The sequence below is a fragment of the Pelobates fuscus genome, chromosome 6 (assembly GCF_036172605.1).
Source record: "Pelobates fuscus isolate aPelFus1 chromosome 6, aPelFus1.pri, whole genome shotgun sequence".
Classification (NCBI taxonomy): Eukaryota; Metazoa; Chordata; class Amphibia; order Anura; family Pelobatidae; genus Pelobates; species Pelobates fuscus.
The window spans coordinates 90,034,108-90,049,167 of record NC_086322.1 but is presented as its reverse complement, the minus strand read 5'-3'; the positions used below and the strand labels follow the sequence as shown (position 1 = coordinate 90,049,167).

The 15,060-nt window shown below is 41.2% G+C and overlaps 1 protein-coding gene across 4 annotated transcripts in view; it reads right to left on the bottom strand.

The window, feature by feature from the left end:
* Window positions 1-909: 909 nt before the first annotated feature.
* Window positions 910-15,060, bottom strand: part of FIP1L1 (factor interacting with PAPOLA and CPSF1) — a 52,248-nt gene continuing 38,097 nt past the window's right edge. For 3 of the 4 annotated variants that reach the window (XM_063458003.1, XM_063458005.1, XM_063458006.1), the window contains 3 exons: window positions 12,789-13,014; window positions 6,781-6,936; window positions 910-1,350 (listed from right to left, as the gene is read on the bottom strand). In XM_063458003.1, coding sequence (XP_063314073.1) covers window positions 1,203-1,350; window positions 6,781-6,936; window positions 12,789-13,014 — 530 coding nt within the window. In that variant the 3' untranslated portion in view covers window positions 910-1,202. The remainder of the gene's footprint in view (window positions 1,351-6,780; window positions 6,937-12,788; window positions 13,015-15,060) is intronic. The other variant, XM_063458004.1, reaches the window with a different exon arrangement.

Below are 15,060 nucleotides of genomic sequence, written 5' to 3'. Positions count from 1 at the left end.
TCTGAGTGATTGCACCTAGAGGAGTTACTAAACAGAAATGTAATCACTGCCTTTTCTCAGAGCCTGCAGGGACATGCTGTAGACACTACATCTACATTAAAGGGACACTCCAGGCAGTGGTCTGGGTGCCAAGTCCCACTACTCTTAACCCTGCAAGTGTAATTATTGCAGTTTTTTTTATAAACTGCAATAATTACCTTGCAGGGTTAACTCCAACCCTAGTGGCTGTCTACTAGACAGCCACTAGAGGGCACTTCCTTGTACACAGCACAGAAAACCTGTGCTAGAGCGTCGCTGGACATCCTCACGCTGTGTGAGGACCTCCAGCGTCACTCAATGCCCCATAGGAAAGCATTTTCAATGCTTTTACTATGGGGAGCTATAACGCGCATGCGTGGCTCGCCCACCTGCCGACGCAATCACAGGGAGGAGCGGCTAAAGCAGCAGCAACGTGGGGCATGTCGCTGGCTCTTTCGGCCACTAAGAACACAGATGGAATTCAATACATGCAGAGTGACCAAAAAACCTAAATACAGCCTCCAGTCTGCTGTGTAAATCAGGCTTTATAACTAAAGTCCAATTAGACATGTTTTATAACTTACATAACCTGGTTTTTAAATAAAAACTAGTATTACGTCTCATTAAAGTTTAAAGTGATTTGATACCTGAGGGAATCCCATTTCTCCATCCCTCTGGAGCAGGCAATATGTAGCCCAGTAATTTCAACATAAACCTAACCTAAATCATGCACTGTCCAATGGTTATGAACTCTGATACGTTCAATAACATCTCCATGTGTTTACCATAAAGCAAATTGCTCAAATAGTACACAGGAGCCAGTGATCTGTACATCATAACTTGCATCTCCCAAAATTTCATTTGTATATAGAAAAATCAGTGAACAAGGAACATGTTAGAATCAAATTTTACTGGACACATCCACACAACAAAAACAAAAGGGAAAGACAGAAGCCAATATAATAACCTAAACATGGAAAAAAATCCCCTCTTTATTTCCCGCGGATATCAAACAAAAAGGTAAAGTGTAACAAACAATTGAAACAAGGTCACACTACAGAGGAAAAAAAAAAAAATTATACTTCAATATCCTAGACAAAATATTGATTTATTGGTTTTCTGGACCATAATGCATCTTAGTAAAACTGATAGTAGCTTCTGCACTGGATTTTGGTGAGGCCTGCCTAATCAGCAGTTGATCCTTCAATACTTTCGGGTTCTGGCGCAGGTTCCGCTCCGGTGTCTTTCCCTTCTTTGCTTCGTTTGGATTTTTTGTGTTTGTGCCGCCTGTGAGTGTCACCTTCTTCACTGTCATGACGGCGCCTGCTGCTGCTAGGGAAAGGTAGGAATTAATCAAATGTGTAGATACTGGGAGGAAAAAGTTTCACATGCAGGGTTGTCTTTACTCTCTCAAAGCAAATCACAGATTCAATGAGTAAGAAAACAATGAAATTAATTTAATCATTCTGACTTTCTGGCATAGAGGATACATTGTGCCAATGGCTGCTTCAATTAACCTGGGTTAGATTTCTTGTAACTTAAAGGGTACCCATCATTCAGAAATCTTTTGCAATTACAGTCACAACTAAATCAGCACACACCCAGTGTAGTCTAGGTAGATATTTTAAGTGTCTCAGGAAAATAACTTGAAGGTTTGCACAAGGCAAAAACCATTTCAGTTACAGCTGTGGAGACTGACCCACCCAAATATTTTGGATATATAAATCACAAAAATGTTCTAAACCATTCTTCTAGAATCTAGACTTGTGGCATGTTGTAGTTTTCATTTTTATAGCCGTATATGATGTAGGATGTCTCCCTACACATTTCCTGTAAAGAGAGAACTAATGTTTAACCCCTTAAGGACACATGACATGTGTGACATGTCATGATTCCCTTTTATTCCAGAAGTTTGGTCCTTAAGGGGTTAAACTTCCTTTATGGCACAGACCATTTGACAATTTATCTCCTGCTCTGTCAATAGCCTACAGAGCATCCTGTGTGAGATTCCAGTTAAATTTACAAAGCAGGAGAGGAAAAACATCAAAAGTTTATAGCATCTAGAATATCTTTTACCATGCAGAGTGTGTGTGTCACAGTCAGGGGAGGTGTGGCTAGGGCAGCATAAACAGAAACAAAAGTGATTTAACTAGTAAATGGCAGATAATTGTGCAGAGAGAATGCTGGGGCATGATCTAAACACCAAAAGTAGTTCATTAAGCTAAAGTTGTTTTGGTGACTACAGTGCCCCTTTAAGACATTTATTCAAGGTCTGCTTTGTGGTTAATGTGGGATGAAGCCTTGCTAACTGTAGTTGCACACTGATTATCCTGCAAGAAACAAAGCACACAATCCATTGGACCATCATTATAGTTTGACAAGGTTGTCCACTCAAGTCGGAATTCAAAGTGAATTAAGGTTTTGAATTTAAGGTCAAAATAGCCAAAGTGGAAACATTTTCTAAGTCGGCTATGCTGTCACTTTGGTCTAAAATGTGAAATTCACTACAAATATGCACTTTTCTAAATAACCCTCCTGTCAGCCTTTGCTCTATATTCCAATAGCACAGAGATATACCGTATATACTCGAGTATAAGCCGACCCGAATATAAGCCGAGGCCCCTAATTTTTCCCCAAAAAACTGGGAAAACTTATTGACTCGAGTATAAGACTAGGGTGGGAAATGCAGCAGCTACTGGTAAATTTCTAAATAAAATTAGATCCTAAAAAAAATATATTAATTGAATATTTATTTACAGTGTGTGTATAATGAATGCAGTGTGTGCGCATGAGTGCAGCGTGTGCGCATGAGTGCAGCGTGTGCGCATGAGTGCAGCGTGTGTGTGCGCATGAGTGCAGCGTGTGTGTGCGCATGAGTGCAGCGTGTGTGTGTGTATGAGTGCAGCGTGTGTGTGTGTATGAGTGCAGCGTGTGTGTGTGTATGAGTGCAGCGTGTGTGTGTGTATGAGTGCAGCGTGTGTGTGTATGAGTGCAGCGTGTGTGTGTGTATGAGTGCAGCGTGTGTGTGTATGAGTGCAGCGTGTGTGTGTATGAGTGCAGCGTGTGTGTGTATGAGTGCAGCGTGTGTGTGTATGAGTGCAGCGTGTGTGTGTATGAGTGCAGTGTGTGTGTATGAGTGCAGTGTGTGTGTATGAGTGCAGTGTGTGTGTGTATGAGTGCAGTGTGTGTGTGTATGAGTGCAGTGTGTGTGTGTATGAGTGCAGTGTGTGTGTGTATGAGTGCAGTGTGTGTGTGTATGAGTGCAGTGTGTGTGTGTATGAGTGCAGTGTGTGTGTGTATGAGTGCAGTGTGTGTGTGTATGAGTGCAGTGTGTGTGTATGAGTGCAGTGTGTGTGTATGAGTGCAGTGTGTGTGTATGAGTGCAGTGTGTGTGTATGAGTGCAGTGTGTGTGTATGAGTGCAGTGTGTGTGTATGAGTGCAGTGTGTGTGTATGAGTGCAGTGTGTGTGTATGAGTGCAGTGTGTGTGTGTATGAGTGCAGTGTGTGTGTGTATGAGTGCAGTGTGTGTGTGTATGAGTGCAGTGTGTGTGTGTATGAGTGCAGTGTGTGTGTGTATGAGTGCAGTGTGTGTGTGTATGAGTGCAGTGTGTGTGTGTATGAGTGCAGTGTGTGTGTGTATGAGTGCAGTGTGTGTGTATGAGTGCAGTGTGTGTGTATGAGTGCAGTGTGTGTGTATGAGTGCAGTGTGTGTATGAGTGCAGTGTGTGTATGAGTGCAGTGTGTGTATGAGTGCAGTGTGTGTATGAGTGCAGTGTGTGTGTGTGTATGAGTGCAGTGTGTGTGTGTGTATGAATGCAGTATGTGTGTGTGTATGAATGAATGCAGTATGTGTGAGTGCAGTGTGTGTGTATGAGTGCAGTGTGTGTGTGTATGAGTGCAGTGTGTGTGTGTATGAGTGCAGTGTGTGTATGAATGCAGTGTATGAATGCAGTGTATGAATGCAGTGTATGAATGCAGTGTGTGCAGGGCCGGTGCAAGGATATTTGCCCCCCCCCCCCATATGTCCTGACCTCCCCTCCTCCTCCCTCAGTGGTCCTTACCTCCCCACCCTCGTGTTCCTTCACCCCCCTCCCCCAGTGGTCCTGACTCACCCCTCCCCTAGTGGTCCTTACCCTCCCCTAGTGGTCCTTACTTCCCCCTCCCCTAGTGGTCCTTACTTCCCCCTCCCCTCCCCTAGTGGTCCTTATCCCCCCCCCTCCCTCCCATAGTGGTCCTTATCCCCCCCTCCCTCCCATAGTGGTCCTTATCCCCCCCTCCCTCCCATAGTGGTCCTTATCCCCCCCCTCCCTCCCATAGTGGTCCTTATCCCCCCTCCCTCCCATAGTGGTCCTTATCCCCCCTCCCATAGTGGTCCTTATCCCCCCCCTCCCTCCCATAGTGGTCCTTATCCCCCCCCTCCCTCCCATAGTGGTCCTTATCCCCCCCCTCCCTCCCATAGTGGTCCTTATCCCCCCCCTCCCTCCCATAGTGGTCCTTATCCCCCCCTCCCTCCCATAGTGTTCCTTTTCTCCCCCCCTCCCTCCCATAGTGGTCCTTATCCCACCCCCCTCCCTCCGATAGTGGTCCTTATCCCCCCCTCCCTTCCATAGTGGTCCTTATCCCCCCTCCCTCCCATAGCGGTCCTTACCCCCCCCTCCCTCCCATAGCGGTCCTTACCCCCCCCCCCCTCCCTTCCATAGTGGTCCTTATCCCCCCCCCCCCCATAGCGGTCCTTATAACCCCCCTCCCTCCCATAGTGGTCCTTATCCCACCCCCTCCCTCCCATAGTGGTCCTTATACCCCCCCACCCCCTCCCACAGTGGTCCTTATACCCCCTTTTTTTTATTATTATTTTTTTTATTATTATTATTTTTTCTTATTTTATTTATATTTTTATTTATTTTTCGTCCCCCCTCCCTGCTTGATACATGGCAGGGAGGGGGGCTCTCCTTCCCTGGTGGTCCAGTGGCAGTTCAGTGGGGGGGGAGAGGGGGGCTGGCAGAGCTGTAACTTACCTGTTCTGCAGCTCCTGTCAGCTCTCTCCTCCTCTGCGCCGTCCGTGCAGCTCCTTCTATCAGCTCACACTGTAAGTCGGCTCTCGCAAGATTTACACCGGGAGCTGACCGAGGTGCTGAACGGACGGCGCGGAGGAGGAGAGAGCTGACAGGAGCTGCAGAACAGGTAAGTTACAGCTCTGCCAGCCCCCCTCTCCCCCAGTCTGTATTATGGCAATGTAAATTGCCATAATACAGACCTTAACTCGAGTATAAGCCGAGTTGGGGTTTTTCAGCCCAAAAAATGGGCTGAAAAACTCGGCTTATACTCGAGTATATACGGTAAGTGTAGAACCTCAATAACTATCTTTATCTATGCTTTTACCATATATTTCCTTAAGGCTACCAAGTGCATTAAAAAGCCCCTTGTATCAATGGAGTCTTCTCTGCAGAAGCTTGTTTCAAAGAGCATAAAAATACTCTTCACACAAACCTGAAATCATTCTAATATTCAATGCGTTGCAGTGTAATACTGCCCCATCAGGTAACATTTGCAAAATGGCCATTTATTGAAAACATAATACTTTGTAAAATATCTACACCAGAGGTAGTTTATTCAGTTGAGAGCTACAAATGATTCGCTTCAGCTTCAAAGGAAATTATTCTTGTGTAGTAAGGAAGGAACTGGGTAGAATTCTTCAAATGTATATTTTAAAGTAAATAAAGAATTAAAGTAAAGAATTAAAACTAATCAGGAAATGATTGCAAGCATAATACAAACCTTGTTACACTGGATATACCAAACAATCTCGTTTTGGTGGGAGTAAAGACACACACACACAAAAGTCTATCCAAACCGCTAAAACAGGCAACCGTAGCAATTTACGAATAGCTTTTATTATGCTGCTGAAAAATCTACATTCTACATGGCTTACTGGTTTTAATTTCATTAACCAGCCATATTCTGCTGGTGCAGGGAGTTATAATGATCTCCATTCCTTATTTCGGTGTCAAACCATTTGACACAAAGCGACTATCTTTGTGGTGCTCACAGCCTGGCTCCTTCCCTTAATGCCAATGTGGGTCTGCTAGAACTCTCAGTGATATCCATTTTGACTATCACAGAAGCACAGCTTCCATGTTTGCAATAAGTAAAGAGGCCTAGCTGTAGGCTAAAGGGAACTGAATGTCTAGACAGTGAAAACCATTTAAAACAGAATCAGAGGATGGTCCTTAAGGCCTAACCCATTTAAGTTGCTTACCACACAACCCAACCTAATTTGGAAAAGGAGCTCTTACAAGCATGCATACACAGCCAGGTACAAACACTGACACAAAGCTGTAATACTCCTTCCTCTTTTTGCTTATCTGCTAACAACGGGAGGAAATGGAAGTAGAAAGGGTAGGGTGCAGGTCAGATACTGGCACCCGTTTTCTGTCTTAATATGATTATGTAGCAGCTGCTGTACAGCTCACATTGACATATATTTGTGCTGGTGTGGGAGTGTGGTACACTGCCTCCTAAATTGCCTATGTGAAAGCCGCTCCATTTCGGCCTTTTCAAATGTGGAGAACCTGTTCTCCGTCTATTGGACTGAGCATTGTAAAAAAGTACAAAATCAATCATCCACACACACAAATGAAGATCACAAAGTACATTACAAACTACTAAAAAAAAATTTGACCCATTTCATTTGAGAGAAATCAGTACTAAATGATTTTTTTTTTTTTTTAAATGAAACAAAACCTTAATTTGCAACATATTACCTCCGAGATGATTTATGCCGGGTTGTCTCTTCTTTTTCTCTGTGCCTCCTTTCCCTGTGTCTTTCCTCCTTTTCTCTGCTAATTCTCTCTCTGTGCCGTTCATACCCCCGCTCCGTTCGATCTGTGTACTCTTTGTATCTGTAGCGTTCTTCTTCACTGCAAAGAAAAGTAAAATACCAAACTCAAATCCCACTGGCTGCATGAAGCACAAGTGTTTATCAGTCACTTAAATAAAGATACGTTCTCCAAAGGAAGGATTTAAATGGTATGTCAAAGTTGGTATGCTACCGCATTAAACAATTTTTTTTACTACAGTGTAACCAGAGAATGCCGTTGTCAAATTTTGACCAAGTACCCAGACCAGAATCAAGTCAAGCTTGAAATTATGAACATGTTTTTTGCCAGCAGCAAAAACTCCACAGTATGTAAGCAGTTGTTGGTGAATGCTAGAAACTCCAATTTGTCAAAGGGCACAAACATTTTTCACTGAAAACCAAGATGGATGGCACCCAAAGTCTTCTTGCACCAGTAGTATCCATACTTTAAAACTAAAATCTGCAACATGTAAAACAACTTACAATTGTTATTTGATTTGGGGGCGGGGGGGGGGGGAGAAAATACTTACTTATCTTACTGGTACACTGGAAACAAATTCCATTGTACAGCGCTACTAAATGTTTTGGTGCTTTATAAAAGAATAGGGCTAGCTATGAAGGTTTTGTTCCAGTGTCTCTAACATGTAGATTTGTATTTTTGCTCAAACAGGCTGCCGGTAAATCACAAATATATAGAATAGAGCGCAACACTAGTAAGGAGTCCATTTTATTACCAGATTTTACAATTTGGGAAAACAAATGCTCATTTTAGTTTAAACAAGTAGGTTAGAAATAGACTGGAAGATTGTAACGTTCAAATTTTTTTCTTAATAGGCAAGCACTTCAAGAATAACAAATCCAGGCAAATCAGCGTGTATCCTTACAGCTTCTGAAAGTTCCATGATGCTTTGCCAGCCTATAGTAGAAGAGCTGAAGGGATACTTGTCCGTTCCACCCCACCCCCACTTATTAGAAAGATAAACCCCTCAAGTCATGCCAGACCAGCTAAAAGGAGTTCAAGCTGACATGTAATTTTACTACCATCATTAATGGACATCTATGAAAAAGGCACCAACATTTTATTTGCTGCAAATCTGTAAAAAAATATTAAGCAATAGAAGTATACTATTGAAGACTAACAAGGGAAACAAAAGCACTTGTCCTTAATACTACATCTGCTACGAAATGTAAATAAAGCACACAGATGAGCTGATTATACTTGAAGACGAACACCAAGGGAATGAGTAGGAAGGGGAGGTTTAACTACCATGTAAATAAACAGGAAGGAAGAAATGTTTGGCAACATATTGAGGGAAGCAGGGGTCATAGGTTAAATACGTGTGGGTGATACACCTGCTGGCAGAACGGAGACATGTTTGCACACTCCCAAGCAACAGTCTTCACATTGTTCTGTTCAAAATCCTGTGAATTCAAGATGGCAATGTTAGGACACCTTGTGATATTGGGGCATTTTTTTCCTCCTTCAGAATAACGCAAAGGTTCGTGATCAGTGTGGTGGCCCCAAAGATAAGTTCAGCAATCCAACAGTAGACCTTGAGCAACTGGAAATGCTGCTTAATCTATGGTGCTTGGGTTAGCAACCATGAATCTAGAAGAGTAATACAACTACTGAAGACAGATTTATATCATTGTAGTCATACATTACACTGCAATGCGATGCAAACCCCATTCTACTGGTTGATGGGCCAAGCTCTTGTCTAGCAAATTGACACAAAATTCCCCAACAATGACCTAGAAACAATAGTTTCCAAACATTTCTTTTAGAGTTTGTGCTTTTTCGATCAATTCAAAGACTTTCAAATCCCTTTATATACATACACAGACGAGAAATAAAAGTTATTCTCCCATCTCCTAGACTGCAAGGATAGCTTGAGCAGAGCTGCAACCATTCACCTCTCTGTTGGTGGAACTTGGGTTTTGTAGGACACAGCAGAAGCCTTGCATTTACACATTTATCAATAATCCATACTGAAGACATGCTATGAAAAGAAAATGCTCTCATTTGTGGAGGAGAGCAACAGTCTGATTTGGCTGTTGGCCCTTATTTGAGAATTCAATGAAGTTTTACAAACCACACTTTATTTCAGCGATGCTGTATAAGAATGTTTTTCTGGGTACAGACACAATTTACTTGCTTTTAAATCACTATTTTAGAAGGAAATTGAAAGAATTCTCTAAACACTTGAATGAACGAAGTCTTTTTAGCGCACAGACTTGGATATTGATATGAATCACAGTAGTATGTCATGTATTTTGGCTCTGGTAAATCAAAATGTATTTGGCACATCATCACATAGTTTGGTTAGCCACGTCTGAGCACTATAAAATGTACTACACACCAGAGGAGCGAGCGTGGAACTCCAGCCTACTGCATGGAAATTGGAACACTTCCATTCTACCACCGTATGTCTGCTATTTTGAATAATTATCTGTACAGATAGGGTCACTGCTGGCCAAATGAGGATTCCTCATGCTCCTTCCAAGCCCAGATGAGGTTGTAAGCAAAAAGCAAATTCTTTTAATGCTTAATAACAACTGACTTTTTTGTTATGGTGGAAAAAAAGTATTCACAGAAAGACATTACATGAAAAATATCTTAAAGGGACGATCATTTTTATAACATCTTAGCATTACTGCAATCTACATATGCAGTCACTACATACAATCTAATGTGACAAACCGTTCATGTTCGAAAGTGAGGCCACTTCAGTTATCTACAGATCAAGTGTCATGTTTAGATTAAGACAAAAAGTGCAAAGTAACCACAATTTTGACAAGCATTTTTCACCAGTGCACAAAAAAACCCAAAAAAAAACCATATAGCAGTTTCATATTACAAACGAGCATTGAAGGACAAACACAAAAAAACAAGCCACAGTACAGTATCTTACATATGGCTTATATTAAACCCAAAATGAAATCAAACATCTCTCTTATTTAAAAGATAACAGTTTCACTGAGCTTGTATATTGAACAATAAACAGATTGGGTTTAGACTATGGATCAGTCACTGCCCAGACAGAAACCTCTGATGAACTCCATCCAGTGTACCATGCTAAATATTTTTTTTTTTTTTTAGTATACAAAAAAAAAGATTATATATAAAAAAAAAAAACAAGATCAATTTATGGATGCAAAAAGCAGAGCAACACCAAACTAGTGTTATCCAGATTCATAACTCCTTTGCTGTTTTTAATCACAAGATGGCTGGTTAAGTCAAGGAAAACCATATGGCAACACTGAACACAGGGGACAATTTAAACACAGAGGAGAATAAGAAAATGGGTGGGGGACTGCAGAGGGTGGACGTTAAAGCCTCCCCTTAGATGCCTCTGTTTTCATAGCTGGTAATAGCAGAATGACCTGGCTCTGTCTGGAAACTATTAAGCTTTAAATTAAAGTCTCCAACTATCAGAGCCTAGAACACAGCATAACGACAAGCGTTTTGAACATTGCATGGGTTAAAGAAGCCATTTCAGGATTTCTTTGGATCGGAATCAAACTGTCTGCTAGACAGATGTGGAAACTGTTTCTAAACTTCCAAACACTCGCCCTGTAATTTGTAACACAAAACGCACGCCATTTACAGGACTAACTACAGAGCACAAACAAAAATGTACTAGTTAATAGTATTTAATCTACATGTTGATATGCTGCATTTACCCCACACCACACCACAAAAGAAAAACAACAAACTCCACCCATTTCAAAAGTCGTTTAGTAAACAAATGACATGGGAAAGCCAACACTGACTCCTAGTGCCTCCATAGAGTAAAGAACAGGACATTTGGGAGCTTTATATTCAGGCTAATGAATGCCTTAAATGCCTGGAAATTTAAAGTTATTTTCCCACAAGCCAACATTTAAGTTACTGCAAACCTGAAGGGTCCATGTCACACTCAACATAACTATATCTTCACTCACCAATGGATAATGGCAAGAGGAAATTTTGAGCCCTGCCTTTACAAGGAGTAACTGAACGATGATTTCTTCAGTCACTTCAGATGTTCTATAATGCTTAGTGGGAAAAAAGGAAAGCCAAAATCCTTCTTAAAGGGATTCTCCAGTCCCAGGAAAACAAACACGTTTCCCTGGCACTAGAGAATCCTGGAAACCCCCCTCCCATGTTGCTGAAGGGGCTAAAACCCCATTAGCTACTTACCTGAATGCAGCTCCGATGTCCATCACTGAGTCAGGTTTCGCCCACACACCTTCCCCGCCGATGTCAGCTGGCGGGGAGACCTAATGTGCATGCGCGGCACTGGCCGCGCGAGCATTAGACCTCCCCATAGGAAAACATTTTAATGTTTTACATTGCAGCACTAAGTGCAAAAGGGACACAGCTTTCAGACAACTTCAATTAGCTGAGATGGTCTGGGTGCCTACAGGGTCCCTTTAAAGCAGAGCAAAAAGTTTGCTCTCACTGTCATACTGACACATTATGGTACTTAGCATGGCAACAAATCTTAAATCTTAAAAAGGGGGTGGGGGTTGTTTAATTGTTAATGGGATTTTGCAGGCTCAAGCACATCTGGTTCACTGTGTTCCAGAACATCACTAAATGCATTAAGTCATACGGTGTACCAGGCCCTTCCCCAATAGTAGAATTCACTGCCGCGGGTTTAGCCCACCAGAGCATTATGGCAGTGCTGAACATGCTGGATGATTCTTATATTAACAATCAATGCATAAAGCAGATACATTTTGTTTCATGACCATTAAAAGTAATTCTTCCCACAAAAACCATATATAAAAACATTTCAAAGTTTAATTAATTCTATTTTATTTCCAAGACTTTTAAAAGCTGCAAATGCATATGTCATTTTTCATACAATACTACATTGCAGAACTAGACTAACTCTTGGGCAATCGATATTGTGAACATTCTGCTATTAATCCATTTGTCATATAAAAAAAATGAAAGAATAGATATTACAACAAATGAAGACCTAATTTCAATTCGGTCTTTGTTCGTTTAGTTACAACAAGGGAGCTACCGGCTCCCTCTGTGCAATATAAGTAATAAGAGAGAAAAAAAAAATAAAAAAAAAATAAAAAACAATCGTAGAGGAGCTGTGCTCCCAGCCACTCCCACTCCTATTATTATAATAGGTGCCATATTCACTATTTATTGAACTGGAAGGGACTGTGTTTAGTTTACATGCCCCTAACTTGCAACAGAGAGTAGGCGCAGGAGGAAGAATATTAACTCTTCTTTACGAATACAAAGTATTTTTTTTCTTCATATTAGTAAAGTTGGCTGAAAGATCAATTTTCTACTCCACTTTTTAGCAGATAGCCACCTAAATCCCACAAGGACTAGGGAGCAATCTACTAAGAAAGCTGCAAGATGCAGCCATGGCCCTGAATTTCATTCTTCCAATTTAAAATCCAAACCCAATAACTGAATTTCATCCGAACATGAATGGCCTGTTTGGACGTAATTTCGCCAGTACCCTAGTCTAAATGACAGATGTTATGAAACGGCGATTGTAGACAACGCGATAACATGGAGAGGGAGTATGATGGGAAAATTTTCTTTGACACGGGAAGTTCAGTAAGCTCCTCCTTGGGTCAAAGAAAGTCAAGCTTGGAAAAATACATAAGACAAATAGTACCTAGAAAACTAGATCAAACATTTTTTTTAATAAAAAAAAAAGAACAGACTCATAGGCTGAGATTGAGAAAGGCAAGTACGGCTTGACAGTGCGGCTTTAAACCAAATTAATCAATTTATCAAATTAATCAATTACCTCAGCAATTTACCACAATTACTGATTTAAAGGGACACTATGGGCATCCACTTGAGCTCATTGGTGGTCATTGAAGTACATAATCATTTTACAAAGTTAGATTTACAAATTAATGACATGATACTCAAATATTACTAACCTATTGTAAGCGCCAACACTTGGACTGTGATCTCTTTCTCGTTCCCTTTCCCGATCTCTTTCTCGAGGACGCTCGCGATCTCGATCCCTCTCCCGATCTCGTTCACGGTCTCGATCCCTCTCCCGATCTCTGTCTTTCTCTCTTCTAGGGTAGTAATCCCATTGTTTGGAGGTGTCTACCAGACTTGACCATGGACCAGCAGAACCAGGCATGTGCGGAAAAGACACTGCGGGTAGAAGGAGAATAAATGTCAATATGTATCACATGTTTCTGTGAAGAAAAGGTTTAACATTATCTTTTGCTTTAATCATTTTTGCAGGATTGTGAGATACAGTAAAATGAATAGAGTGCACATCTTAATATAGCCAAAAAAAGTCATTATTTAGTAGAATACCCTATTGAAATGCATATGTGTTTTCCTTTGGGGTAAATCCAAAAACAGCTTGCAATTCTCTAGTCTTTGCAAGCGCTCCCCACCAAACCCTGGCCCACATTGTGGCTGCTCAATCACAGAGTTCCCAATGCAGCACAATAAGAAGTGGGCAATTGCTGCCTCTTTAGTTTAGCCCCACTGAGCTTAACAATCAAGAACAAGGCTGGTTGTCTGACTGACCACCAGGGGGTCTATAAAGGTTCATTTATAAAAGTGACAAACTTATTAAAACTAACAAAAAAATAAAATAAAAAAAATATAAAAAAATAACACATTTCAAACTTTTCCAACACATTTCAATCCTCCTGTGCAGCAATATTGACTTAAGTCGGTGCTGCTCATAGAAACGCTATAAGAAGCGCTCAATTCTGCTTTGCAATACAGTTTGCAAAACAAGTGAGGAAGGAAACCCTCTGTGCCATCTTCTGGGCAGCTTGGAGGTGTCACTAAAGGGGTTACTAAAAAGTAATTCCCCTGGATTGCATACCAACTAATACCAGTGAGTAAGTATGTTGGCAGTGACATGGAAGCAACCAGAATGCATTGCCTCCTGGGTGTGAGCACTTTCAAGTCCAAAGACTGCTTCAGTCTCTGGTCAATGGTGCCAACGTCCAAGCACCAGTTATCAGTGACAGGGACTATATATTTGTACATGCAAGTACTTGTTCCTACACAGCATGCCTCTGCAGGTCAGCACACCATACTCAACTCCAATCTCTCTAATTTGGCTCCCAAGCATTGTACGTTGACAAATTAGCAACACTTAAACGCTCATTAGGAAAATACCATCGCACAATAAACTTCTATAAGTGGACACAAGCCACCTAATCAATGCAGTTGCACATCCTGTTATTGAAGAAGCAAGATGTGGTGTTAAGACATTCTCCATTTCACACAAAAAGTTTGAATCACAAAAATCCAACATTTACAGTGGTGATGCCAAGTGATATCTGGGAAGGCATCCAAAAGCACCATTAAACTAAAGTCTTATTCTGTTGGACATTTTATTGTACATGATGCTCTGTGTCATTAAGCATTAGTCTTATTTATTCATAAAATGCAACAGACAAAAACGGCACTCAAGCAGTTAAAAGATTAAAATGGATCAACAACACAAAGTAGATTACCTCAAACATGACACTTTAATATCATGTTACAATTTGAGAAAAACAGGTCTTTGAACTAGGAGCCCTGACATAGGTCAATAAATCTTCCCAAATTAAAGATCGCGAGCTCAAGTTAGGACATACAGTCCAAGTAAAGTTATTGAATGAGAGTTTTTGGGCAATACAAATGTTTAATGACATCGGTAAACCAATTAATGGCAGTGCTTTTCGATTGCTGTGCCTCAAGCCAACTCAATATGTGCCATTAAATACTGACTTTAACATGTTGAAGACAGCCCTTAAAAAGTGTCATTTCACAAGGGTCACTATTAAAACGGGTTCCCATTTGGCAATAAACTCAAATAAGTAAACTCTGCTAAAGTATGCATATGCCTCCACTTTCTCAGCCAGAGAGCTAGAAGCTCCTGCTTTGGAGCTTCTGTTAGCCAATGAGCTGGCTCTGCAGGGCTTGGCTCACGGGAACCAAGAGTATCAACTTATTAGCTGTGGTAGTGGAGGTCCGGAACATCGCCCAATGCATCCCAATATTCTTTTCATCACTGGAAAAAGCCCTGATTTTGGCAAGACACATTGTGTGTTTTTTGCTTTGAATCCATTTAAGGATTTACCCAGTCTCCTTCATATCATTGGTGAGTACAATACATGCTAGTGAATAGATTCATTTAGTATTCAAAGTACAGACTTCACTCAAGATACCTCCATGAAGATACAT